At 45.7% G+C, this 25,611-nt stretch overlaps 2 protein-coding genes across 2 annotated transcripts; both read left to right on the plus strand.

Annotated features, from left to right (window-relative positions):
• The first annotated feature begins 468 nt into the window (after window positions 1–468).
• On the plus strand, window positions 469–4,537 carry LOC131124899 (ATP-dependent RNA helicase DHX8-like). The gene is made up of 6 exons (XM_078797629.1): window positions 469–583; window positions 665–750; window positions 823–883; window positions 984–1,078; window positions 1,141–1,229; window positions 3,570–4,537. Exons 1-6 carry the CDS (start codon window positions 481–483, stop codon window positions 3,676–3,678), a joined length of 543 nt encoding a protein of 180 aa, XP_078653755.1. The 5' UTR covers window positions 469–480; the 3' UTR covers window positions 3,679–4,537.
• A 222-nt stretch (window positions 4,538–4,759) lies between these two features.
• LOC131124883 (ATP-dependent RNA helicase DHX8-like) lies at window positions 4,760–24,379 on the plus strand. Its single transcript, XM_078797619.1, is given in 21 exon segments — window positions 4,760–4,775; window positions 6,105–6,384; window positions 6,472–6,616; window positions 6,696–6,890; window positions 6,948–7,035; window positions 7,113–7,210; window positions 7,313–7,460; window positions 7,532–7,713; window positions 8,655–8,825; window positions 8,828–8,857; window positions 8,987–9,172; window positions 9,246–9,456; window positions 9,533–9,714; window positions 9,796–9,936; window positions 10,650–10,802; window positions 10,877–11,014; window positions 11,094–11,222; window positions 11,306–11,502; window positions 11,574–11,753; window positions 11,815–12,014; window positions 20,716–24,379. Coding segments are annotated over 20 exon segments (3,060 nt in total). The 5' UTR covers window positions 4,760–4,765; the 3' UTR covers window positions 12,011–12,014; window positions 20,716–24,379.
• Window positions 24,380–25,611: the final 1,232 nt, after the last annotated feature.

Raw genomic sequence — 25,611 nt, forward strand, 5'->3', positions numbered from 1 at the left:
AAGCGGCCTGCGAGTCAAAAAGTTTGCCCACCCCTGGTCTACAGTCTCTGTTTATGTGAGTGGGGGTGGGGCTGGTGGAATACATACATAGCAGGAGGGTGAAATTAAATTATTAGATTACAATATATGTGTGTGTGTATATATATATATATATATATATGTATGTACATATATATTATAGACCCAATTTCCTGTGTGTGTTTCTAGTGACACCCCTACAAAATATTGCAACTGCAATAACACTAAGTCTACTAAGGTAAACTTAATCAATTTAAATATTCTAGAAGATTTTATGGTCTGGAGAAAGCCACGTAAAAAAAAAAAGAAAGCCACGTAAAATAGTGTAAACTTCCGTAATTCGGAGTTGAGAAACTGTATTGCTGTGGCGGGCCCGCAGAGGGCGACGTGCGTCAAACCCTTCGTTGAAACTCAAGACGGAAAAAGAGGAGTCACTTCCGTGTCAGAGCACAAACCATAAACATGGCCGCCTCGGAAGCGATAAAACGTCTGGAATATTTATCATTGGTGTCTAAAGTGTGCAAGGAATTAGAAAACCATCTTGGAATAAGCGAAAAGGATCTGGGTAAGTTTTGCAATGATGAAACCTTTTCAGCTAATTGTTGTTCATGTCATGCTTTTCTAAACACCTCTCATCGTTTGGTAGCTGAATTCATCATCAGCCTGGCGGACAAACATCCAACATTTGACGAATTTAAAGCAGTCCTCACAGAAAATGGAGCAGATTTTACAGTAAATGTCATTTCAATGATTTTTTTTTGTTTTCTGCCAATTACATTATTAATAAGGCATTTTGTGTTTCAGGTAACGCTCGTCGCTAACTTATTTCGACTTATCCAAACTATGCGAGCGTCAGCAAGTCCAGGTAGACATCTTCTTCTCTACTGTGTGACGTTTAAAGACGTTAAAGCTAATATATATATATGTATATATATATATATATATATAATTTACTTTGGCTCCAGCAGCACAACAACAAGAAGTTACAGCAAAGAGTGAAAAAGAAAAACTACAACAGAAATATCCTGCTTTATGCCAACCTGATGATGCTGTGTGGACGGTAGGGCATTGGTTTAAATGTTTGTTTAAGCCTGTCGGTAAGCTTCAATTGACACCCGTCAGATTCATCATATGAGTAAAAGTGACGAGCAAGTTGCTGCAGCAGCCATGAAGGAGCTGGAGATCCTCATGCCTCAAAGTGGACTCACCTGGTATGTTATTTCACCTACACCTACCTAGTTAATATTGTAGGATCGGAGCATGCACACTGTTAAAATGTGTTAAGTCCACACTACCAGGGGTACATTACATAGTCCCACTAAAGGTTTTGTTGCACACACTACTGATGTATGTAGTTTCTTTGTAGTACGACACGCCGAAAATACTATTGTGTAGCAGGACTACTTAGTTACTTTGTATGTTTGCACAGGTAACCACATAGTTTAATAGTGTGCATACTAAGGGTGTGGAAAATAATCTATATCAATCGATACATCGATGTGCATGCGCGCTATGCGAGTGCATCGGCTCAATCACCGGGTATGGATGCAATTGACGGGTGAAATCTAGATTCATCGCGATGTGTTTGTGGGTATCGGTAAAATCCGATGCAAGCGCCGTTTTATTAATGTTCAACATCACCCCATATGCCGTTCCCCAGGTGCCATGAATGCACCATCATTATTTGCCGTTTTGTATTGAATACGGAAGCCGTGAGGCACATACAACTACTAGTAAAACAGCATGGACGTTCGTAGCAAGCAGCAGTGAGGAATTTCTATATTTAACCCCCAGCAACGTTTAATTGGTATGTTTGGAAACACTACGGATTCTCAATGAACAGCGGAAAGCTCGACAAAACGTCCGTCATTTGCAATGAATGCCGCGTTAAGAAGCCGCAAGACAAACACGCAGACCCCTGTTAAAAAGGCGACACCACAACACGGACAAGTCTACCGCTGCCCCCTGTCTACTTCCTGGTCGGACACCAGCGAAGAACCAAGCAAATCGGCGCGTGGATCTTCCGCTGCTTTTCAAATTGTCCAGGAGCTATTTGTCCGTCCCTGCAACAAGTGGAATATAAACAAAGCACAGCGGCCGAGTGGTTAGCACGCAGACCTCACAGCTAGGAGACCAGGCCCCTCGGCCATCTCTGTGTGGAGTTTGCATGTTCTTCCCGTGCATGTGTGGGTTTTCTCCAGGTACTCCGGTTTCCTCCCACATTCTAAAAACATGCTAGGTTAATTGGCCACTCCAAATTGTCCATAGGTATGAATGTGAGTGTGAATGGTTGTTTGTCTATATGTGCCCTGTGATTGGCTGGCCACCAGTCCAGGGTGTACCCCGCCTCTTGCCCGAAGACAGCTGGGATAGCACCCCTGCAACCCTTGTGAGGAGAAAGCAGTAGAAAATGAATGACTGAATATAAACAAACATTGATTGCACTGTTGAAAGTGTCACTTTAACTTTGTTGTTTCTGTACTGTATTTTTTACAGCAGTAATTATTGTTTGTTTTACTCCATCACTGAACCACTGCTATTGTGATTGCATAGCTGATGTGAAAGTGTGAGGAAGTTGTTGTTTTAAGATGGCAAAAAGAATGATCAAGAAGTGGTGCATATTAAAAAAGACAAGCAGCACTTTAGTTGAATTTACTGCCAAGTGCCTAGAAGGAATAAAGCCAAATCCTTTTTGTAGGACCATACTGAATTCCATTTTTTCCCTTTGCTCATTTGCATCATGTTGAATTGCATCATATTGCAAGAAATTGCACCATATCATATCGGATTGCATTGATTTGAACTAAATGATTATAGTATCGCATCGTATCTCCAGAAAATTCCATGTATGGTTAAAGTATGGTATTGCTGGCAGTGCAACGAGATGTGTATCGAATCGTCCTCAATGCTGAGATTTACACCCCGAGTGCATACTACTAAATTAAAGTACAGTACCATTGTACTGTATGTGTAACCATGTGTAACGGCCTTAGGTCTCTGAAGGACAAAAGAATGAAACAAAAGTTGTCTTTCTGTCTACTTCTGCACCCCTCATCGATGCCAAGCACGTTGTGTGGCAAAGTACTCTTTAATGATGACAAACAAAAGACGGGTATTACATGTACAATATATCACTTGGTTTTCTAACATTTTGTATGGACGATACCAACACTGCCAACTAGTGGCCAACATAAGTAACCGAGTGGGGGGGAGGGGGGGAAGGAGTGATTAAAGACACGTGACATACAAAAGGCATTATGAGTACAAAATTGAGAAACACATACCTGAAGGACAAAATAATGAAACAAAAGTTGTCTTTCTGTCCACTTCTGCACCCCTACACATACGGACACATTGTAACACGAAACACGGCGTGGCCTAGTGCAACACAAAAATCCCGCCAAATGTGCAAATGAAAAGAGGCGCTTTTAACTTAAACCAATGGTCAAAAGAACATAAAACTACCTGACATCACAAACTTATTGACATACAAGCAACATACATCGATGGAAACATCGATTGACCAACTCTTCAACACATTATGTCTGCAGCTCTTTCACTCAACTGACCCTCATCGATGCCAAGCACGTTGTGTGGCAAAGAGAGGAAGTACTACCCAAGCTGAGGGCAACTACGGAAGCCCGAGGGGAACAGAAGTGACAGGATGAAATAAGGCATTATACAAGAAAAGCAATAAAATTGAGAAAATAGGATAAAAAAAATAACTCACTGAGATAAAATTCACATAATGATTACTAAAGGACAGTAAATTCACACATTTAGACAAAGTAATAAAGTGCATTTTTAACTCCATTTTACATGCACACTTCATAGTATGTTTTAACTCCTGTACTATTACCCTGTAGTAGTACAACTAACTACTGTATGTTGTTTTGCAGTGTACAGTAAAGTGATTTGTGCAACTACATGTAGTACTAGTGCGTACACTACTGTAATGCCCCTGGTTGTGGTAAGGAAGACACTCACGTTGCCAATGCACTTCAGTCGCTTTATTAACAGTGGTCAAGTCAAGTTTATTTATATAGCCCTTAATCACAAAAGAGCCTCAAAGGGCTTAACAAGCAGGCAACAGTAGATGATAACGGTCAACTTGTAATTGTTAACTCACACCCGGGCTACTGTGGGCCACAACCCACGCCAACACACGCACCTGGAAGTCACCTGTCCGTCTCCAGGTGGCGCCGGCGGCTCAACAGGAGCAACAGCTGTGGGATCCAGGGAACTGGGATCCATCGCATGTTCCGAGCCAGCCGGTGAAGCAGGCCCCACCTTGAACTGGGGAACGTCCCGGCCCCTGTACGGTGCTAACCTGTCCCGGTGCAGAACAACTCTTCTGCCTCTTGGGAGAACTGCAACCCGATAAACAACTTCCCCGAACCGCTCAAGCACCCTTCATGGTCCATCACAATGACTGTCCAGTTTTGGGCAACGTCCTCTTTTCCGCTTGGGCATTTAGACCCAAACTAGCTCAACCGGCAGGAAGTCACGTCCCTCGCTGCACACGTCATGGTTCCTTTTCTGCCTCATACCAGCCTTCTACAGATGATCCCGAGCGAACCTCACGGTGGTCCTCTGGGCTGTCTGGTGGCCTCCCAAACGCCAACTCCGCCGGTGTCCGGATATCCCGGCCCATCATCAACAAGGCCAGGGTGCAACTTGTGGAACTCTGGACAGCTGAGCAGTAGGCCATCAGCACCAGTGGAATGTGCCGGTCCCAGTCACGCTGATGGTTAGAGGTGAGGATGGCCATCTGCTGCTGCATTGTGCGATTAAACTGCTCTACTAGGCCATCACTTTGCAGGTGCAGGGGCGTGGTCTTCTATGCCCAGAAGTCCTCCACATCCTGCCGGTGCTGTACCCAGTAGAATCCCTGGCGCAGCCTTTTGAGGGTCTTTGTACTTCCAAAGTGGAAGGAACCGGTGCCCCCGTGACATGCTCTCAGCACTGCCTCCCTGAGGGACACAGGCACCACCACCTGCCATCTCTCCTCCCCGGTGGCTGGCTCCTTCCACCCACGGAGCAGCACGCCATCCTTGATGCGCAGGACTGCATACTTGCTCCACAGGCCTTTGGTGCCCACCGATAGTCCCATCACGCTCTCCCAGGGCAGCCTCCTGCCGCTCTTGAGCCAGCGCCGCACTGGTTTCAGGTCGGCGTCCTCTTCCTGCTTGTCCACCCACTCTGCAGCATCCACTGAAATTCATGACTCTGAATTGCCAGTGCCCCCTGTTGGTGCCAAATGCGGTCTTTGGTCTTGACTCAAGGGTTGGGGGACCTGCCTGTACCCACTGCGTGGGATTGGTCGTGCGTCCCCTGTGTCGATGTGGTGTTCAACAAGGTGCGTGAGACCCACCTCATTTTCATCAAGAGCAAAGATGTCCCTGAAGTCCCACAGCACTCTCCACAATTGGTCTTGCTGCCTTGTGTCTAGGCCAGCACAGTTCTTTTCCCAAATGGAACGGATCGGCTCCATCCGGTCTTCCACAGTGTGTGGGCGTGATGACGCTGCCCCCACCAGGGCACAGATCCGCTTCGGGCGAGCGGACTCTACCCATGACAACGATGGCTGTTTCATGATGTGCGCAGACACGGTATCAATGGTATCACGCCTGCAGTCTGTCGGGTAGGGGTAACAAGCTTCACACGCTTGCCTCCTGGCAAAATTATCACTGCAACTCCCAGGTCCACCACAGATTTTGTGGCCTTCAGGAAGTCTCGGCCTAGTATGCACCGGTCGCTCACATCTGCCACCCAGGATTTTGAAGACAAACGTGAAGACAGGCGCTAGCGCGCTCTCTCGTCTCTCACTCACCTAGCGCCACACCCAACCTCACTCTCTCACTTGTGTAGTGGAACCGTCACCTTCCAAGCCCCGCCCTATTAAAGGCCCAAACACACAAAGTCACAGATATTACACTACTTAGCGGGCCAAAGAAGGCGTTTTGAGTGTGTGTGTACAGACAGCGATTGTAAAAGGTGTTTGAGAGAAATACATTGGTGTGTAATAGCGTGATGGTGCTATAACGCTCAGTCAAGGTCTGACGAAGACAAGCGTAACCTTACAGCGTCGGCAGAGGACAAGGCGGCACAGAGAGAGCGTGATGGAGAACATGATCATTCTGGCTGGAGAGAGCGCGACGGAGAAACGAAAGTCAAGCTACGGCGGAAACGAGCATCCCGCTGGAGTGACCGACCGTCGAGCCCATCCGGAGGCGGCACCCAGCAGGCGCATGCGTTCCCAAACCGTCGTCCTCTGGCCGACGTTCCCCTGGTGAGCGAGATCTACTCTGGCAAAGTGAGCAGTGTCATGCAGTTTGGATGCTTTGTACAGCTGGAAGGCCTCAGGTGAGCGAGGACGCGTGTCCTTCAACCTGCATATCTCCACGAGTCCCTCCCGCTTCCCCTGCTGGACATGCTCCTCTTGCTCTGCAGGAAGCGCTGGGAAGGGCTTGTGCACGTCTCTGAGCTGCGAAAGAAAGGACGAGTGGTAGACGTGTCCGCCATTGTCAGCAGAGGACAAACAGTCAAGGTCAAAGTGCTGTCCTTGAGAGGAAGCAAGGCCAGTCTCAGCATGAAGGTCAGACCTTTAGAGGAGAGCAACTAAACACCCGATAGAAACCGTCATCCCATGGAAACTTTGCTTCCTGACCCTCCAGGATGTAGACCAGGAAACCGGGGAGGACCTCAACCCCGACCGGAGGAGGAACGTTGAAGTTGAAGCCGTTGGTGATGCTGCCATGAGGAACCCTGACTTCCCGGTGGAAGCACAGCTGCTGGAAGCAGAAGAAAACACAAGCGAACGCAAAAGGATGGCAAAGATAACAGACCTGGAAAAGTGGGAAATAAAACAGGTGGGTCATGAAGGCATCATCTTATTAGGAACCTTCACTCATCATTTGCTCCCCCAGATGATCGCTGCCAACGTGCTCACCAAGGAGGAGTTCCCCGAGTTTGACGAGGAAACCGGAATCCTTCCCATCATCGACGACGAAGAAGGTTCGACTTTTATTTGTACTCCTCTTGTCCAAAGTTTGAGTGTGACACTGAAGAGTCATCGTGTGACCGTGCCTCAGACGAGGACGTGGAGATTGACTTGGTGGAGGAGGAGCCCCCCTTCCTGCGAGGGCAGACCAAGGGGAGCGCCAGCATGAGTCCTGTCAAGATTTTCAAGGTTTGGATTATTTTCCCACAGGATCTCGTTCTTAGATTGCCTACCTAATCATGTGTCCACTGTTTGGACGCATGTGAATGATTGACAGCTGATTTTTTTCAGAATCCAGACGGCTCCCTGTCCCAGGCAGCCATGATGCAGGGCGCCCTGGCCAAAGAGAGACGGGAGCTCAAGCAGGCAGCTCGCGCAGCCGAGATGGACGCCATCCCAATGGGCCTCCACAAGAACTGGATCGACCCCATGCCGGACTGTGAGGATGTGGACTTGATGCCTGAAGGACACGCAGCAGGAATTCCATCTCACCTCCCCTCCTCTCCGCAGATGATGGTCGTCAGATCGCCGCCAACATGCGAGGCATTGGCACTTTGCCCCTCAACGTTCCCGAGTGGAAGAAGTACGCCTTTGGAGGGAATCAAGTGTCCTACGGCAAGAAGACAGAGATGTCCATCCTACAGCAGAGACACAGTCTTCCTATCTTCAAGCTAAAGGAGCAGCAGGTCCAGGTTTGTATCACATCGTCACATGGTCACATCGTCACATGGTCACATCACCACATGGTCACATAGTCAGGACATACACCCTTCATTTGCTAACCTTGCAGGTTAATTGTGTGCATACTACTAAGTACATACACATTAGTGCATACATTATTAGTAGCCTCGCAGTAATACTTTGGTTGTATACAGTATTTATTTTTTAGTATTTATTATTTGCGTATTTCAGTCCATACGAGGTACTGCATACGAGGTTTATACAATACGCTTTTAATTGTACATTGTCAAAACTATGTACTTAATAGTCGGTGAGCAAAGAAAGCAACTGCCTATTGGCTGTGCTGTGCCGCACCTTTCTTCATGCGTCAAGTAGTGAGGGTGAACCAAGATGATACTGATGCCAACTCCACGAGCTGGCATCTGTTACACATGTACACTCACTGCACTCCTCTTTGTTGTATTCTCTCGTTAGGTCTGGTCAAATCAAGAAATATTCAAACCTGGTTTGAAAGTTTTTTTGTGGATCCAGACTATTTTTCTTCAGCGAGCGAGGGGGTAAAATGTCTCTCTTGATAGTAAAGGCTGCCATCCCCTGGTTTAGTAGTACAACTCAGTGGGTTTTGATTAGGCAAAGACTGGCTGCAAGCTTCCACAGCGGTGCGCACACATCAGGATTGTGGAGGCCAGCACGAGCCACTTGTTGATGAGTAAATGCATAACGAAAGAAACACTTCTTCACTTTCTTTTTTTACACAGGGAATTCAGAGCAGAGTTATGAGGCATTCAAACATAACAAAGTACTTTTGGTGCATGAGTAGGATGGCACTTAGGTCATGGAGAGCATCTTTTCCCGCATGGCCACAGTGTCCATGTGATAACGGCTCGTTAGTTCGACATCATGGTCATGGTCAGGAAGTGGAACCATCAGAAGCTCTCTGCTCTCCTTTCAGGCTGTCCACGACAACCAGATCCTGATTGTGGTGGGAGAGACCGGCTCCGGGAAGACCACGCAGATCACACAGTACCTGGCGGAGGCGGGGTACTGCGCCCGGGGAAAGATCGGCTGCACTCAGCCTCGCCGCGTGGCCGCCATGTCAGTGGCCAAGAGAGTCTCGGAGGAGTACGGGTGTACGGGTGTCGCCTCGGCCAGGAGGTGAGCAGGAACGTCCTTCAAGGGTTCATCAGCAGGGGGCAGTAGAGCTGGTAGAATACCATATCAGCTCTGGAACATGACATTTTGTAAGCCTGGTAAGCACTGTAGATCCTCCATTGGCATTTCCAGGTGGGCTACACCATTCGCTTTGAGGACTGCACCAGCACGGAGACGCTGATCAAGTACATGACACACGGAATGCTGCAGCGCGAATGTCTCATCGATGCTGACATGAGCCAATATTCCCTCATCATGCTGGACGAGGCCCATGAGAGAACCATCCACACCGACGTCCTTTTTGGTCTGCTCAAGAAGGCATGCTTGTGTGTGTGTGCGCGCGCACGTGTGTGTGTTCTGACATCCGCAGCTTTATCCCATGCTCCTCTAGACGGTCCAAAAGCGCAAGGACATGAAACTGATCGTGTCCTCGGCCACTCTGGACGCCGTCAAGTTCTCCCAGTACTTCTTTGAGGCGCCCATTTTCACCATCCCTGGGAGAACGTTCCCGGTGGAGGTCCTCTACGCCCGGGAACCTGAGACGGACTACCTGGATGCCAGCCTCATCACCGTCATGCAGATCCACCTGACAGAACCTCCAGGTCTGTCGTCTTCTCCTCCAAAACTAGCTTGAACCGTCTAATTTTTACCAGTTCTCTTCCCCGCCGCTCCTTCCAGGCGACATCCTCGTCTTCCTGACTGGACAGGAGGAGATCGACACCGCCTGTGAGATCCTCTACGAGCGCATGAAGACGCTGGGCCCCGACGTTCCCGAGCTCATCATTCTTCCCGTTTATTCTGCTCTGCCCAGCGAGATGCAGACCAGGATCTTTGACCCGGCGCCGCTCGGCAGCAGGAAGGCAGGACACGGACGGTCGATGACGGGTGTCCTCATCCGACGCAAAAAACCAACATGGTCTTCTTCTTCTCTCACTCGCCAGGTCGTCATAGCGACAAACATTGCAGAGACGTCTCTGACCATTGATGGCATCTACTACGTGGTGGACCCTGGCTTTGTCAAGCAGGTGGTTTACAACTCCAAGACGGGCATCGACCAGCTGGTGGTGACGCCCATCTCACAGGTTCGACAACTTTCAAAGAAAAGATATAAAAGGAGACAGCTAGAAACAGCTAGTTAGTGGCCCCTTACTAGCGCCATACCGTGTAATTACATCAGTATCTTCACCAAATTCCAAGCTGTCAAAGTTTAACGACATAAACTCTTACAATCTACATGGACACGATCATAATAGATAGTAAGTACAGACACCAGCATGAATCATAAATGAAGAACAACAGATCAATGACGAGGGACTTGGCTGACACGTTTCGTCAACATTCCGTCGGGAACAGTACCCCTGCTGGTGGTCCCCCTTTTCACCGAGAGTGACCAGAGGGTACATATGTTCCAGCCTCCCTGGGAAAGTCTATTCCAGGGTGAGTCCAACCTTTGCTCCAGGAGCTGCAATGTGGTTTTTTGTCCAGGTCATGGAACAATTGGACCAGCTCTACATCCTCCAGGGGTGCTGGAGGGCACATGGGGGTTAGCCCACCTGGTCTAAGTCTGCTTTGTGGACCGTGGAATTATTACTTATACGTATAAAAAATTAATGTTTCCAGAGAAATCATTATTCCAAAGATAGAAGTGTCAAACATCATCATGATGATGATGGTGATGAACATCATCATGATGATGATGGTGATGAACATCATCATGATGATGATGGTGATGAACATCATCATGTGACTGGCGGATGACATCTGGTCCGTTTCGCGTGTGCTCGCCTTCATTCAGGCTCAAGCCAAGCAGAGGGCGGGCCGAGCTGGGAGAACCGGTCCAGGAAAGTGCTACCGTCTCTTCACGGAGCGGGCCTACAGGGATGAGATGACCACCAACGTGCCTGAGATCCAGAGGACCAACCTGGCCAGCACGGTGCTCTCACTGAAGGTACACACACACACACACACACACACACACACATTGTGGTGTGACATCGATGGTGTTTGTGTGTCCTCCACCAGGCCATGGGCATCAACGACCTCCTCTCCTTTGACTTCATGGATGCTCCTCCCATGGAGACCTTGATCACAGCCATGGAGCAGCTCTACACCCTGGGAGCCCTGGATGATGAGGGCCTGCTCACACGTCTGGGCAGAAGGGTGAGTGGATGGCCTCCGGCGCAAATAATGTCCTCTTATGAGGCCCTCTGATGACGGTGGTTGTGATTTTGTCCGCTAGATGGCAGAGTTCCCTTTGGAGCCTATGCTGTGCAAGATGTTAATCATGTCCGTGCATCTGGACTGCAGTGAGGAGATGCTCACTATCGTGTCCATGCTGTCTGTGCAGAACGTCTTCTACAGGCCAAAGGTTGGATTCCTTCCCTAAATTAGATGTTTCTACTTTCATTCCATATCAGGAGCGTTTTAGTGAACTTTTTCTTGGTGCTGCAGGACAAGCAGATCCAAGCGGACCAGAGGAAGGCCAAGTTCTTCCAGCCCGAAGGCGACCATCTCACCCTGCTGGCCGTCTACAACTCCTGGAAGAACAACAAGTTCTCCAACCCCTGGTGCTTTGAAAACTTTATCCAGGCTCGCTCACTGAGGAGAGCGCAGGACATCCGAAAGCAGATGATGAGCATCATGGACAGGTGAGGACCACCATCATCACCGTCATCTTCTGCTTCTATCGGATGTACTTTTGATGTGAAATCTTCCAAAGGCACAAGCTGGACGTGGTGTCCTGCGGTAAGTCAACCATGCGTGTCCAGAAAGCCATCTGCAGCGGTTTCTTCAGGAATGCCGCCAGAAGGCACCCCCAAGATGGCTACCGTACCCTCATTGACCAGCAGGTGGTCTACCTCCACCCCTCCGGCACGCTGTTCAACCGCCAGCCCGAATGGTGAGCCGCTCCTTGGCGCTGTCACTTGACCAGCAGGTCATGCCCGTCTTCCCCTGTGCAGGCTGGTCTACCACGAGCTGGTGCTGACCACCAAGGAGTACATGCGCGAGGTGACCACCATCGACCCACGCTGGCTGGTGGAGTACGCCCCCACCCGCCTCAGTCGCCAGAAGCGGCAGCAGAAGCTGGAGCCGCTCTACAACCGCTATGAGGAACCCAACGCCTGGCGGATCTCCAGAGCTTTCAGACGCCGTTGATCCTGTAAGTCACTTCTTTGTTTCTTTGTAGGATGTTCTAAATATCGACGTACGTATGGCAGGGAGGGGGGAGGATGCTATGGACAATTTGGAGTGGCCAATTAACCTAGCACGTTTTTGGAATGGGGGAGGAAACCGGAGTACCTGGAGAAAAGCCATGCATGCATGGGGAGAACATGCAAACTCCACACAGAGATGGCCGAGGGTGGGATTGAAGTCGGGTCTCTTTGCTGTGAAATCTGCGCGCTAACCACTCGACGGCCGTATAGCCCTGCAAATAGTTCATGGTGTCATATTTATAAATAAATTGTTATTCTGATGTTAAACAAGACATTTTTTGTGTTGTTTATGTTGGTATTGTTCCGTACAAAAAGCGGGGTGGTTCTCCATAGGGGGCACGCAGGGAACTATCGGGGGGGCCACAAGAGGCTTCCATTTCAATGTAGACCTACCAACATGTCCACATTTTTTGTACTCAACATACAATTTGACTCTTGACAGGGCTCTACATTAAAAACCAAAATGACTTGCCCAGAGGGAATCCTTAAGGTGACAACTACTTGCCCGAACTTGCCCCATGTAAAATGAAAAGACTGCCATAATGATATCATGTAATTTTTTGTGGCATCACATGAGAATCTCAAATAAATAAAATAATAAAATAAATAATACTGTAGCGTTGCGTGTGTGTTGTATTCCGGGCTGTAGTTTCATGCATGGACGATGGGGGGTCATGTCCAGCTCGCGGTCTTGGAGCGGGCGTTTTGGGACCAAAGAAGAGGAACGAGAGGGAAAAAAGAAGTTCGGTTGCCGTGCCCCCAGCTAGTTAGTTAAGTCTGCAACAGGCCAGTAAGTTGTTTTTCATGCCGCCTTGGAAATAAAAACCATGCAACGATAGAGGTTCATCACTTTTTGCTGTTTCCTTCAGAATTAGACGATGTTGGCAGCGACGCCATGATGGATGTTTTCGTAGTCAAACGATCGCTGATTGGTTGATCGCGAACAACGGGTGTGGGTAAAACGCGGACTGTGGATTACGGACCGCGGTCTAAATAAACGATTCTGATTGGTCCATTGCAAGGATTGCTTTGCAAATTACCACCGGAATTACGCAGTCCGTGTTTTACCAACACCCAACAAGAACCGCTTTAAAAAAAACTCTTGGCAGTATGGCAAAGTGCACTTGCCCGACGGGAATATCACTGATTAGATTTACTTGCCCGAATTTTGTTTTAACTTGCCCCGGGCCATCGGTACATCGTTATTGTCGAGCCCTGCTTGAATATGCTTGTCTGCGCTCCATTTTGTTGCATTTTCCTGGTTTCAATTTCAAGTTCAGTACAGATAGATGAATAAATATTATCAGTTTCTCTAATATTTCAAATCGGGATGGGGGAGAGGTGTGCGCAAAAACATTTATGTTCCTTGGGGGGCATGTCACGAAAGTGTCAAAATGAAATTTATGCTTGAAAAGCACAAAAAGCTTATTTTGTCTTTTTTATAGTTGGGAAATGATATTTTCCTGAAACGTACCTATGTTCTACTGATTACTAAACAACGGGAAAAGGTATAAACAAACTTTTTCTTTGTGATGAAAGATGAGAGCCTAATCTTGCTTTGGCTTCCATGTTTACATAGCCATAGAACACAATATTGTGTGAGCCTTGAAAAATCAGTCAAAATGGTCTACAATGCCCAGTCGCGAAGGGGTTGAACGAAAAAAAAAGGTATGATATGTGCTTTCAAGTCAGAGTCCATAAAAAGGGGTCTGAATTCTCTGCATAGTGACAAAGCAGCTAAGTTGGCAACACGGATCGCTCCTGCTTCGTCGTCTTCTTCTCTGGTAGAGCAGGTACATATTAGGTGTGTTAAGAAGCAGATCATCTACAAGGAACGACAAGCGAAGGGGCCTGATGGTGGCGCCACTGAGGAGTGGACAAGCTAGACGAGCTTATCTGTTGACATCTTCACTGTTCCTTGTGCTTGTGGATGGAACTCAGCTGGCTGCCAACAATAGATGACAGCAGCCGCTAATCCGGGCGGCGTCAACCTCACATTTTCATCACGAGTGTTTGTTATCATGTTTATGCAGAAGTAAAAACACGCTGATGCGGAAGAGGAGCCGTTGCCAAACTCCTACAGTTCCACGCGCGTCTGGGCTGTGTTGAGGCGCCGCACAAATGGCGCTCAATGCCAAGAAGCCATTTCCTGATATTATTCCTTCCCTGCGTTTCCATAGCAACATCTTTGTATTGGACAGAGAAGCCCTTTCTTTTCTGTCCCATTACAAGCCTTTCTCCTTCTTCTCTTTTCAAACACAGCTTTCCACATTTAGTAATCCTTCACCACTTTGCAGCGTCAGTCAATCATATGGTTGAATACGGACTATAATTAGTCCAAAATATGCGTATTGAAACAAATTTTACACATTCTTTTGCCTAATTTTTAAGCATTTTTACATATGAAAATGGCTAAATGGGCTGTACGATGGATGGATGGGTGGGCGACACAGCTAGGAGACTCGAGTTTGATTCCACCCTCGGCCATCTCCGGGGACTCCGGTTTCCTCCCCCATTCCAAAAACATGCTAGGTTAATTGGCCACTCCAAATTGTCCATAGGTATGAATGTGAGTGTGAATGGTTGTTTGTCTATATGTGCCCTGTGATTGGCTGGCCACCAGTCCAGGGTGGACCCCGCCTCTCGCCCCAAGACTGCTGGGATAGGCTCCAGCACCCCCACGAGCCTCGTGAGGATAAGCAGTAGAAAATAAATTGAAAATGGCTAAATAAAATAAAAATATATATTAATGAATAGTTAATGAAAAGAATGCATATTTAAACAAATTGTATTTTTTTTACTCTAAATGTAGTTTATATAAATGGTTAAAGGAACTACAATAAAAACAAAAAAGTACACATTCATAGATGTGATATGTAAAAGATATGTTTATATATTTATTTTTAAATGTGTATACTTATACCCTTATACAATTGTCACTAAGACAATAGGCACTGCAGGAAGTATTGTACAGAACAGGAAGTAGAACAACAGGAAGAACAACAAGAAGGAAATCCAAACGCAATGCTAGCATATGAGAGTCTATCCGTCTGTTCATCCATCATCCGTCTGTCCAATTGTTCATCCATCCATTCATCCATCTGTTCATCCATCATCCGTCTGTTCATTTGTCTGTCCATCCATCCATCCATCCTCCATCTTTTCATCCATCATCCGTCTGTCCATCTGTCCGCCCGTCTGTCCATCCGTCCATTAATCTGTCCATCCATCCATCTGTTCATCTATCATCCGTCTGTTCATCCATCCGTTCGTCCATCCATCCGTTCATCTGCCCATCCGTTCATCTGCCCATCCTTCCGTCTGTCAATTTGTCCATCAGTCCATCTATCCATCCATCTATCTGTTCATCATCCGTCCGTCTGTCATCCCTCGGTCCATCCGTCCGTCTGTACATCCATCCGTCCGTCCGTCCATCACTCCTCCTGTCCATTTGGCCATGCATCCATCCACCCGTCCGTCCATCTGTCCAGGCATTCATTTTCTATGCCGCTTATCCTCACTAGGGTCATGGGGGTATGCTGGAACCTATCCCAGCTGACTTTGGGCAATCAAGCACAAACACAAATACAAACCCATAAAATATAGAATATTTTCTGCAGAACTTGGTCTTGGAACCTGGTCTTCCTAGAGCGGCTGTGACATAGTCCCTATGATTACCGTAATGGTCTGCACATCATAAAAGCTTCAGAAAAAACATTGGAATTATTGACATAGTTCAAGGCTTATGGTCATTTAAGTAGCACAGCAAATCTTATCGCCGGCTACAGCTTCCATGTTTAAGTAAAAAAAAAACAAAAAAAAAAACAAGTATCCGGCGGACTAACAGACTTAACAGGCCGTACTTTGCTACCCCCTGCAGTCCGTATATGGGCAACAAGAGATCATTTGCATATGCTAATGAACATCTGGCACTAACGAGCCCAGGTGGACGCAAGCACTCCTTTTAAATGTGGACGTAAATATTGCATAAAGTGCTGTCAAGTGTTTGTTTTCTTGTGATTAAGAACTTTGAAAAGACTGGAGAAGCCACCTTGTCTTTCCTGAGATGTTAAATATTCATGAAGAACATCACACACGTAACGAGTCTTCCGCTACGGCACGTGACTTCCAGCCCAGCCTTTTCAAGCCTTCAACCTTTACCCTCCCGCCCCTCTAATGTGTCCTGACTCGGCACAAACACGGGTAACTCATGAATAAAAAATACATGGAGAGGTCATGCGGTCACAGCAGAACCTCTTTTCTTCGTCCTGACTGGATGGGTTGTCCACTTAGCTGCTCAATTAGTTTTCAACTTCCTCCTCAATGTCCCCCTCTCCTTTGCAGCTCAACTTGAGAGAGAGGCTGAGATGGTGCGTGTGTGCCTAATGAAGGGTATGTTCTGTGTTTGCGTTGGAGCTGCAGTGTTATTGAGGAGAGATGTAACCACTGAGTCTCCTGGGCTTCTTCTACTAGTCCTACACACACACACACACACAAGACCACACGAGGTGCAAGCAATAAAGTGTGTGGGTCACGGTGAGATATGAGCTGGCTTGTGTGAGGATTTCCTGATGCTGTCCCCACTGGAGTCAGTGCGTGTGCCAGTAATGAAAAATGGGATATTAAAAGACCTGACATGACCACAATAACAAATCCACCAATAAATTGTCCAATTCCATTTTCCAGCAGAAGGACTCCACTGTTCAGGTTGTCTACGAAGACCTCCCATCTGAGGAGGCTTCATCAGTTCAAACACTATATAGGACAGCGCTAGTCTGAACGTTAGTCTCATCCAAACAGGCTCATCAGCAAAAATACTAAAATAGAAAAGCTGTAGTCATGTCTGAGGTCTACCGTCATCCAAGGAGGCTTCATCGGTTCAAGGACTACATAGGACAGCTCTAGTCTAGTCTAGATCTTGTTTCGTCTGTCAAGGCTTCATCAGTGCAAAGACTAAATAGGGCAACTCTATTTACGTCTGAGGTATACTTTCATCCAAGCAGGCTTCATTAGTTCAAACACTAGATAGGACAGCTCTCGTAGTCTAATTTGACCTGTAGTCTCATCCGACAAGGTTTCATCAGCACAAATACGAGATAGGAAAGCTGTAGTCATGTCTGAGGTCTAGTTTCATCCAACGAGGCTACATCAGAGCAAAGACGAGATAGGATGACACTAGTCATGTCTGAGCTTGAGGCTCATCAGATCAAAGACTAGATAGGACAGCTCTCGTCTCGTCTCATTGGAGCAGGCAACATTGATCATTTCAAAGAATGGGTAGGACACCACTATGTAGTGTAGACTGTGTGCAGTCAGTGCAAATACTGATAGCTGTCCTATACTAGATAGGACAGCTTTAGTCATGCCTCAGCTCTAGTCTCATCCATGGAGGCTTAATCAGTGCAAATACAGTACTAGATAGGACAGCTTTAGTCATGCCTGAGCTCTCGTCTCATCCATGGAAGCTTCATTGGTGCAAATATTGTACTAGACAAGACAGCTCTAGTCATGCCTGAGCTCTCGTCTCATCCATGGAGGCTTCTTCAGTGCAAATAATGTACTAGCTAGGACAGCTTTAGTCATGCCTGAGCTCTCGTCTCATCCATGGAGGCTTCTTCAGTGCAAATAATGTACTAGCTAGGACAGCTTTAGTCATGCCTGAGCTCTCGTCTCATCCACGGAGGCTTCATCGGTGCAAGTAATGTACTAGATAGGACAGCTTTAGTCATGCCTGAGCTCTCGTCTCATCCATGGGGGCTTCGTCTGCGCAAATACTGTACTAGATAGGACAGCTTTAGTCGTGCCTGAGCTTTGTATGTTTGTATGTTTTCCAATTGGATAATATGTAAACATTACCCAGCAGTACCAATATCCCTGACTATAAGGTACATATTGTACACTTAAGAGTATTCCTTTTCATGCAGGCCCTGTCCCGCCTCTTTTCCTCTTCTGATACAATCTCACAGTCCGCTGAAGTGAAAAAAGCTGCCACAGTAAAAGCACCACTTAATGAATGAATGGAGCAACATCCTGATGCTAATGTGCAGTAAATATTTCCCTTCTTGCCAGCCACCTCCCAACACACACACATGTCTTGCCTTTAATTCGACCTGATTTATGCTTGAGCTTCCATCAGACGCTCTCCCTGCAAGCGCTGGCTGATGTGCTCGCATGCGATGGCCTTTCTCACACGTCTATAGTGCAGCGGAGACAGACGGCTGCTGAGTAATAATTCATGGCACGGGAATACATTCAAACAGAAATACCGCTGAATAGGTGCAGATTCTGGAAGCTCTAGAAAGCTTTCTGTGCAGTTTATTGTGTTTGTAGCTGCTCTGCAGGAGACCACAACTCAATACAAAAAGCCGAAAAATGAGCACAATCGGTACCTTTTAATTTTTTTTAAAACTTTCTGTTGTTCTTTCAAAAATGTTTTAAAAATTCCAACATCTTGAAAATTGACTTTGGACGAGAGTCTGGCAATAATGACTTTATTCTCATCATATTTTTACTTCCTATTCTTGTGTCATTTTTTTGCACAGAAATTTTGCTTTTCATATTATTACTTAAAAAAAGTCTTTAATATTTCAACTACTAAATGCTAATGTTGCTTGTCCTCTTATGGAATATTATTTTTTCCATTATTGTGGTTGCTTTTTTAGTTTTCTTGTTAAATCATAATTTTAGAGCCATTAAAAAAAAAAAAAGATTTTTAAAGAGCAACGGGCTAATAAAAGAAAAAAAACTGCTGCACTTCGGACACCGCTGCTGATCCTGCATCCTTCTGGAAACAATGGCGGCATTAGGATTTCAATCTTATTATCCTCTCTATGAATATGACTTATCACGACTTGATCCTCAACGCCGGTGTGTGTGTGTGTGTGTTAAAACCAATTTTAAACAAATTGCATGTACGGCTTCTTTCAGTTAAGTTGGAGCCTTTAGATACACAATCTGCTGCCCCCCCCCCCCCCCCCCCCCCCCCCCCCAACACACACACAAACATTGACATTTTCCCTCGGACCCATGCAGGCAGAGCTGCTGGCATGCGTCTGTGGCACATTTCTGCAGCACAAACAGGCCTCATAAGTGCTGCCAGCAGCCGAGTGTGCGTGAGGCGTCCTGGTTGAGGGACTCGCACACATACACGTGCACGTACACATGCGCGCAGAAACACGAGCGTGATTGTCTGTTGCTTCTTGATTGTTGCTTGGCAGAGAAACAAAGTCTGCATTGGTACGCAAAGACACTTGTGGGGAGAGACGGGCCACACTTGAGGTGTGATGGGACATAAACACTCGGGTCTTTTGGGCCTCGAGATAATTCCAAACAGAAAGTTTTACATATGAAGTGTCTGAATTACGCTACAGGGTTTTTACCATGTAAAGTTTCTTTAGTTTTTTGAAAGCACTAAATAAAACGTCATATTATAGTTATCATTATCAATATTATTAGCGGCTGCGCGGTGACCGAGTGGTTAACGTGCTATCCTCACAGCTAGGAGACCCAAGTTAAATTCCCCTTTCGGCCATTTCTGTGTGGACTCTGTGCATGCGTGGGTTTTCTCCGGGTACTCCGGTTTCCTCCCACATTCCACAAACATAGACATAAACATACATACCTAGCTGTATAGGAACGGGATAGGAGATGATCATTAACGGCGCTGTATCTTTTTAAAATGTCAGCCAGATGTGTTGGGTTAGAGGTATTAGAGGTTACTTCAAGATGTCCCTCAACGGTAAGTAGCTTTAGCATTTTAACATTTCTACAGCATCGGTAACATCTAACTTCTGACTCTTCCTCACCACCAAGTAACGTTGGAAAGGCGTAGGGCTTCAGCAAGTTTGTCGGCTAGTCCGGCTGCATTTTTTGTAATTTTATTGAAAAACTTTTTGGAAGAGTAGATTGAGGGAAAAAATAATATTCAGGGAATATTACAAAAATTACAAAATGTACTCCCCAAAAATTGACATCATTGGAAATTATTGCAATTTGGAAAAAAATGACATTGGGGAAAAAGTCCAAATATTATGGGAATAAAGTCTTAATATTATGGAAAGAAAATTGACTATTTGAATGAGTAATTAAAAAACATGAGTGAATTTGGTATTAATATTACAAAGCTGAGTCATTTTTTTCTTTACAAAATATCAAAGTGGCAAAGTAGCATATCGTACTTTCCGGACTATAAGTCGCACTTTTTTTCATAGGTTGGCTGTTCCTGCGACTTATACTCCAGAGTGACTTATAAATGGACACCTGGACACCTTTTCTGTTCATGTTTATTTTTTGTGTAGCTGAATAACCATTGTGTTAGCATATCTTACACCTATTCAGCATGTTCTCGATTCTTTTATTGTTAGAACTTGCCTTCCAAGAGGACGTAATGTCTGTTTTGGTCAAGTAGTTTGTAAAATAAATTACCCTCAAAAAATGCGATTTAAAATACTAATACTAAAATACTCCAGTTCGACTTATATTGTTTTTTTCTACCTAATTATGCATTTTTGGCCTTGTGCGACTTATACTCGGGAGCGACTTATAGTCCAGAAAATACAGTATTTTCCTTTTTCACCATCTGACTGGAAAAAGAAGTTTCTGGGAAACAATGAAAATGACAAAGAATACTTGACTGTGTCTTTGCAGGGGTCCCTGTCGTCATGGATACCGAGCGACAGCATGCACATGCACTGCAAAGGCAGTGGAATCCCCCTCACGGCGTGCACGTGAGCTGAGGATACTGTCAAAGCACTGGGCTGCTCCTTCCTTTGAAAGACTTTCTGCCCTTATCCCGCCGTCAAATACTGCTCTTGACGCACAATCATCCTTCACAGGCCTAAATGGGAGCGCCATCATCGGCTCAAATTTTCTCCGGTAGGGAAATTGCTGGATGGGAGTCCAAATGTACGACAATGCTGTTGTGACTCACGCTGCTCCTGAGTGCTCATCATGTGTTGCAGCGTCACAGTTGCCACTCTGAAGACTTCATGCATCCATTTGATGGGATTTCAGTCCCTCAACACACACACACACACACACACACACACCGTCATCATCATCACATCAGTCTTCAGGAGTAGTGAGCTGTGTCAAAGTGGAGAGGAAATGGGTCTGATGGAAATAAGAGGGAAATGCAAATGTCCTACTGTGATGATGAGCTTCTGCACAATGGGACGACAGCCCAGATGAGCTCTTTGGGACCCCCCTATGAAATCAGATGCATCAGAATCACAGAGATTCCTGGTGGTTATCCACACTGTGTTGATTCATTTGCTTGAAATTGCAATTAAACATAATCATTAAACATAATCTTCTTGACTAGGCCACAAAGAACCGAATAGGATTTTCAGTACCGATGAGAAGAATATGAGCCATGACAAACACACGTCAAGATCTAACTCATTCATTCAGACATTTTTCAAAAGACAACCCTTCAGTAGCGGACATTTTGGATGATATTTCAAGGCCCGCGGACTATTGTGTTCTATGGCTATATAAACATGGAACCTACCAAAAGAAGGATTGGAAAAGGATTGTTTTTACCTTTTTGTGTTCTTTAGTAATCAGCAGTCGAACATACAGACGTTTCAGGAAAATAGCAGCTCCCGACTAGAATAGGAAGAAAAGCAGGGACAGAATTTTTTTTCTGCGTCGCACCCTCCCTCCCAATTTGAAATACAAGATAAACTGATAATATTTATCTGTAAAATGCAACAAAATGGAGATCATACAAGTGTATTCAAGAGTCAAATTGCAGATCCAGGCGTTTACTGATGTAGTAGTTAAATACTGTTTAAGCTTGTATGCTCTTTATAAAATGTCCGCTTTTCACATACAGCCATATGTGTTGGATCCCGAATCTGATCCGAAAGTAGAGATGGGACAGTGCCAGTTTTCTCAAGAAAATAGGTCACATTTTTTCTATTTAAAAAAAAATGTCCCTCTCTCCCACAGTTGCCAGTGATGCAGGACGATGGTGCCTTCATTTTTTTTGGTTTGGGAATTTCTCATTCAGGATGACCTGATTTTACAATAATTTTGCTTCCTTTGTGAACGATCACTCCTGGTACCTTTTCTTATTTTATATGATATTGTATATTGGGATAGAGTACCACAATTTGGCGTACATGTACCTTTACATAAATTGATGAAAACTGTAGGCTGCACAATGTTGAGTGGTTAGCGGGCAGGCCTCACAGCTAGGAGACCCGAGTTCAATTCCACCCTCAGCCATCTCTGTGTGGAGTTTGCATGTTCTCCCCGTGCATGCCTGGTTTTCTCTGGGTACTCCGGTTTCCTCCCACATTCCAAAAACATGCTAGGTTAATTGGCGACTCCAAATTGAAGCAGCAAAACAGCCCCAGACCATCACACTACGACCACCATATTTTACTCTTGCTATCCTGTTCTTTTAATGACTTTTACACCAGATGTAATGGGACACACACCTTCCAAAAAGTTCCAACTTTTGTCTGGTCAGACCACAGAGTATTTTCCCAAAGGTCCTTGGGATCATCAAGAAGATTTCTGGCAAAATGGAGACCAGCCTTAATGTTCTTTTTGTTCAGCAGTGGTTTTGGTCTTGGAACTCTGCCATGGAGGCCGTTTTTGCCCAGTGTCTTTCTTATGATGGAGTCATGAACACTGACCTTAACTGAGGCAAGTAAGGCCTGCACTTCTTCGGATGTTGTTGTGGGGTCTTTTGTGACCTCTCGGATGAGTCGTGGCTGCACTCTTGGGGTCATTTTGGTTGGCCGGCCACTCCTGGGAAGGTTCACCACTGTTCCATGTTTTGGCCATTTGTGGATAATGGCTCTCACTGTGGTTGGCTGGAGTCCCAAAGCTTTAGAAATTGCTTTATAACCAGTTCCACACTGATAGATTTTGTGTTCACTTGTGTTGTCACAGCTGCAATCGGCCACAACTGTTAGGTTTCCGTTTTTCTTGTTGTTTGGTAAATGAAGCAGCACACTTGGCTAACGAAGGCTAAAGAGCAGCAGTTGAAAGTGAAATCTCAGCTCGGGTTTGAAATGAAAGCGATGTGTATTCAAAGTGTCAAGTGTGTGCAACAGAGAGACGTGTGAGGAGTGTGCATGTTGCAATGGCTGCTGAGTGCTGTAAAAGTCAATAGCAACACCATCGGGAGGTCAGAATTCTTGTTAGTGTGCCTCGCGTTGGTGCAGTGCGTCCGCTATTGGGGACAAAAAAGCAGCTAACCTCATTTATATGGCATGTTTCATCACGCACTGTGCTTCGTAGAGGAGCAAGCATGCTGTTCAATTATGCACACACTCCTGAAACCATCTATTTTTAGATCATTTATTCAGAAGAATGAACGCTCACGACAGACGTGAGGCTTAAACATTGTTGCAAGTGAAGTCAGTGTTGAACATACTACAGAGCATCAACTAGTATGCAAATATATATTTCTATTTTACTTCAATTAGACATTTTTGTGTTTGAAAATGTATTTGATTTTAAATGTGTTTATAATAATGGGCTGTATTCAACCTCAAAACAGAATGATTGATTAATTGGTATATTTTTGAAAATCTGTGATGTATTTTTTCCACCCTCGGCCATCTCTGTGTGGAGTTTGCATGTTCTCCCCGTGTATGCGTGGCTTTTCACTGGGTACTCCGGTTTCCTCCCACGTTCCAAAAACATGCTAGGTTAATTGGCGACTCCAAATTGTCCATAGGTATGAATGTGGGTGGGAATGGTTGTTTGTCTATATGTGCCCTGGGCTTGGCTGGCTCACCTGAAGAATGGTTGTTTGTCTATATGTGTCCTGTGATTGGCTGGCCACCAGTCCAGGGTGTACCCTGCCTCTCGCCCGAAGACAGCAGGGAGGCTCCATCACCCCCGCAACCCTCGTGAGGAAAAGTGGTAGAAAATGAATGAATGAATGAGTGTATTTTTGAAAACCTTGATGTGGCAAAGGACAACTGTGTACAGAAAAATAACCTGATGTTTTTTTCTTTACTTCAAAGGGGACCTATTATGCTTTTTCCCACTTTTCTGACCTATAAATGTAGTTAGGATGTTGTATTCTCATGTTAAACGTTTCAGATAATGAGGTCTGTGCGTTTGGAATGAGCCCTGAAAGAAGTTTGGGGTGGCTCTGAACGTTCGGTGTTCAAGAATTGTTTTCTAACACACTGTGACGTCACAGGGTTCCTTTATATGGACGTTCCTGGGTACTGTAGGCTTGTCATTTTATCAGTGTCCTGTTTCAATTTAGTGTAAGTTGTCTGTGTAGCATTATAGAGTGTGCATAGAGGAAGTGTCTTACCTACATGCATGCAAATTAGCAAGTTGCTAATAGCCTCCCTGAGTTTTTTGAAACATGGGTAGTCCTGCATAAAATGTTTGATGACCGCATTTCCACTACTGATGTGCCAAGATTATCCGCACCCAGCAAACACAGACCAGCGTTACCTACATTCATACAGTCAGGGGTCTCCAACCAGCACCTCATGAGCTACCAGTAGCTCCTAACCACTTTTCAAGTAGCTCTCCAAAGGCTTTATTCATTTATTATCAACTCCTATACCCACACAATTAGAAAGTGGGGCTCTGCAGTAGTCCAGACATCCTCAGGAGCCCTTGGGAATGGGACCAATCACAGCGTTGTGGCCGTGCATGGAGGCCGGCCGCGGGTGGAATAAATGAAAACAGACCATTTTGGAAATCCAAGGAAATCCAGCTGGAATAGGTGCAGATTCTGGAAGATCTAGAAAGCTTAGATTATTGTGTGTAGCTGCTCTATAGGAGTCCGCAACTCAATACAAAGGGCTGGAAAATTAGCATATAGATTCCCTTATATATAATATATAATTATATAATATATAATATAACACAGTCCCCTTTAAAGGGGAACAGCCCATCATTCAAAATCCATATGTGCGACATGAATTTCTTTCCCTTTTCTGTGCATTCTAATGCCAGAAAACGAGCTAGCAAACAATGCATGTCATTTCAACTACAAAGTCCTCTAAAAATCCTTATTTTTCATTTATTTATGTATTTATACACTGAGAATTGTATGGGCAGTTATAAAATATGAATGTGCCAGTAGTTCCAACCAGTGATACGCTGCGTAAAAGTCTTGAAGGATTACGTTTAGATGACATTCCATACTGTAAAACTTTATGGGTCCCCTGGGTGCGTGCCCCCGTAGCACCAACATATTATGCAGTATACAGGACAGTAACAATATCAGCAAAATGAAATCAGACAGCTGCCCACAAACGACGTGAGGGTCAGTGACGGAGATAAAGTCTTCCCTGCAGTCTGTTGGATTTACAGCAGCGATATTATCCATCTGGATGTCTGTGCTACTCATCCAACCGTCCTCCCAGGCCAGATGTCCTCTTTCCACGGAAGCGCCCCCCACGGCCCAGCTCGCCTGGCATCCACGTTCACTCACACGATTCGACGGGTGTCGGTAAGCAAAGCGGTTTCCATAGCAAATCGTATGCTTTGGCCATAGATCTTGGTGCATCAACTGCAGGGTCAGTCAGGACTGCAAAAACAGCT

The sequence above is a fragment of the Doryrhamphus excisus genome, linkage group LG2 (assembly GCF_037039965.1).
Source record: "Doryrhamphus excisus strain RoL-2023G ecotype Guam linkage group LG2, RoL_Dexc_Guam_v1.1, whole genome shotgun sequence".
In the NCBI taxonomy this organism is placed as follows: Eukaryota; Metazoa; Chordata; class Actinopteri; order Syngnathiformes; family Syngnathidae; genus Doryrhamphus; species Doryrhamphus excisus.